A 2,666-nucleotide genomic window follows, 5' to 3' on the forward strand; every position below is an offset into this window, starting at 1 on the left:
AGGCTGAAGCGCAGAGATCGAGACAGTAAGAGCTCCGGAGGGAGCGCGCCACGTCCAGCGACAGGTGGCCAGATCAAACAAGATTCGTGCCGACGCAAAGACTTTTTCCCTTCCCGCGAAAAAACAAACACACGCCACGTCAGAAACGTAACCGAACCCTGTAGCCGTTGATCAATAACCACACTAGATCACCAAAGACCGTTGATTCTTAATCATGTTCCGTTCATTTCCAGTTTCCAGAAGACTTAGAGCGGGAAGTAAAATCAGACAAATTCTTACGGCCACGGGGAAGTGAATTGGAAGTGAAATGACAAATGGGCGGCTGAGAGGCGAGGAGAAGGATAAGCCAAAACGGCAATAGTTGACATGTCAACGAGCTGTAAGCCAAAAGCGGCAACGAAGAAGATGAGCCGTTCATTGCCCAAATGGATTGTCTTATGCAGCTCGAGCCCTTCCTTAGTGATTTTGGACTATTTCTTTCTGACAGAATTTTAGAGGGACCAGCCTCAGATCCCCCCCACCCCCACTCTCATCTTTTCATCTTGTGGATTTGCACGACAAAAAAATGTTTCAACATAGACAACGACGATAAATTTGCTTGCACTGTTTTGTGTAAGAATCATGGAGACGGTTTATGATTAATAATAAAATAAATAAACTTGTTTCATTGAAGTAATCGCCAATGCTAACAAGGGAGAGCCCTTAAGTCGGACAAATTCAGCAGAGGGAAAGCACAATCAATCTCCTAATGGCTAAGCTTGTTTCCTGCTTAACTCGCTTAATCGTCTCTGCAATCCTCATAGGAGTGTTATTCAAGGTCAATGGCCGCTCGCTCCGGCAAGCAACCTCCGCTTTCTTCATCTTTGGCGACTCCACTGTGGATCCCGGAAACAACAATTTTATCCACACCAACCCGGAAAACCGAGCGAACTATCTGCCTTACGGTCAAAATGGCTTCTTTGATGAACCAACCGGACGGTTTTCTGATGGTCGAGTGATCGTGGACTTTCTGGGTAATGTATAATCACTGCAAATCTGTAGAGTTTCTGGCTTAACTATCTCTTCATTTTAACATTTGCATTCTGTGAAAGCCAACACAATACAGTTCCCCGTTTCCAAATCTTGCCACGGCGAAATGCTATCTGGATTTGGAAAATGAGAAGGAAAAGACATTGTAGTCTTGTTAAAGGCCTTCTTCTCAATCTGGGGTACGCGGTTGGATAATCTTTTCATAGTGCATTGATGCAGCAACTTATGCCGGGCTTCCGGTCATTCCTCCGTTCCGGCAACCTTCTGCTGAATTCGTCCATGGGGCCAACTTCGCGTCCGGTGGAGCAGGAGTTCTTCCTGAAACTAACCAAGGCTTGGTACTTGAGCTTTTTGTTCTTGATTGCTCCTTTCCGTAACTAAAGGTTCCATAGATGACAGGAATCGTAAATATTTCAAATCAATGTTTTTAACCAACTAAACATTTAAATTTTTTTACGAAGATTAAATTAGAACATTTTTTGCTTACGAACCGGTGTAAATTTTCAAATAAAACAAAAATCAAATCTCATGACTCTTTGGCATTTCTGCAGACGATTGATCTTCAACAGCAGCTCAAGAACTTCGAGGAAGTACAGACCAAACTAACTGAAAAACTAGGAGAAGCACAGGCAAAAGAGCTGATATCACAAGCCGTTTACTATTTCAGCATCGGAAGTAACGAGTACATGGGTGGTTACATGGGAAACCCTAAAATACGAGAGCTATACCCTCCAGAAGTTTATGTAGGAATGGTCATCGGCAACCTCACCACAGCAATCCAGGTGAAGTACGCCAGCTACACTTACTCATACAACGAAATCTCCTTCTCCTTTGTAAAAATCCGATAACCAGAGATTGAAAAAATCATTACCAGACTGTGTATGCGAAAGGTGGGAGGAAATTCGGCTTCTTAAGCTTGTCGCCACTGGGTTGCCTGCCAGCGTTGAGAGCATTAAACCCCAATCCCGAAGCCGGTGGATGCTTCGAAGATGTTTCAGCGCTCGCATTAGCACATAACGATGTTCTCTCGTCCGTGCTCACCCGCCTCGATCATCTGCTTCCAGGCTTCAAATTCTGCAACTCCAACTTCTACAAGTGGCTTGGCGACAGAATCACTCACCCCACGAAATACGGTAAATTCTAGATTTCATCATTCCTAGGAGTCAGTAAACTGCAATTTCAGCAAATGAGGTGAAGGGAGTGAGGGCGTCAGGCTGCCATTTCAATCACTGTACATAACAGTTGTATCTTCTGACACTGCATGATTTGAGCATGAAGGTTTCAAAGACGGAATGAACGCTTGCTGTGGGACGGGGCCGTTCGGAGGCATCTTCACCTGTGGTGGGAACAAAACTCCGGCCGACTACGACTTGTGCGACAATCCTAACGATCATGTATGGTGGGACTCCTTTCATCCGACGGAGAAGATTCACGAGCAGTTCGCCCAAGCCCTTTGGAGTGGACCACCTTTGGCCGTGGGTCCTTACAATCTGGAGAAACTCTTCTTCGAAAACGAAAAACTCACGATAGCTGACGTCGTGGACAGTGAAGACTCCAGTTTCGCTCGCGGGTGACTGGATTTTTTCTCTGCTCTCCTTTCTCATTGATTTGCGTTAATTTCAGATGAGAATGCCGGT

The 2,666-nt window shown here is 45.2% G+C and overlaps 1 protein-coding gene across 1 annotated transcript; it reads left to right on the plus strand.

Annotated features, from left to right (window-relative positions):
- Positions 1 to 748: 748 nt before the first annotated feature.
- LOC137957055 (GDSL esterase/lipase 1-like) lies at positions 749 to 2,666 on the plus strand. The gene is made up of 5 exons (XM_068804757.1): positions 749 to 1,013; positions 1,249 to 1,367; positions 1,581 to 1,811; positions 1,904 to 2,162; positions 2,308 to 2,666. The coding sequence occupies exons 1-5, from the start codon at positions 749 to 751 to the stop codon at positions 2,601 to 2,603; spliced, it is 1,170 nt and encodes a 389-aa protein (XP_068660858.1). The 3' UTR covers positions 2,604 to 2,666.

The sequence above is a fragment of the Aristolochia californica genome, unplaced genomic scaffold (assembly GCF_029961685.1).
Source record: "Aristolochia californica isolate CCGP_79_NKW_82.1479 unplaced genomic scaffold, dmAriCali1.0.hap1 SCAF_2, whole genome shotgun sequence".
Classification (NCBI taxonomy): domain Eukaryota; kingdom Viridiplantae; phylum Streptophyta; class Magnoliopsida; order Piperales; family Aristolochiaceae; genus Aristolochia; species Aristolochia californica.

What these genes read in the sequence shown, in the direction of transcription:
- LOC137957055 (XM_068804757.1), top strand. Translation starts at nt 749, where the DNA reads ATGGCTAAGCTTGTTTCCTGCTTAACTCGCTTAATCGTCTCTGCAATC. An exon ending in AGTGATCGTGGACTTTCTGG is followed by an intron (nt 1,014 to 1,248) that starts GTAATGTATAAT and finishes GCATTGATGCAG; the next exon opens with CAACTTATGCCGGGCTTCCG. An exon ending in CACTCACCCCACGAAATACG is followed by an intron (nt 2,163 to 2,307) that starts GTAAATTCTAGA and finishes TTGAGCATGAAG; the next exon opens with GTTTCAAAGACGGAATGAAC.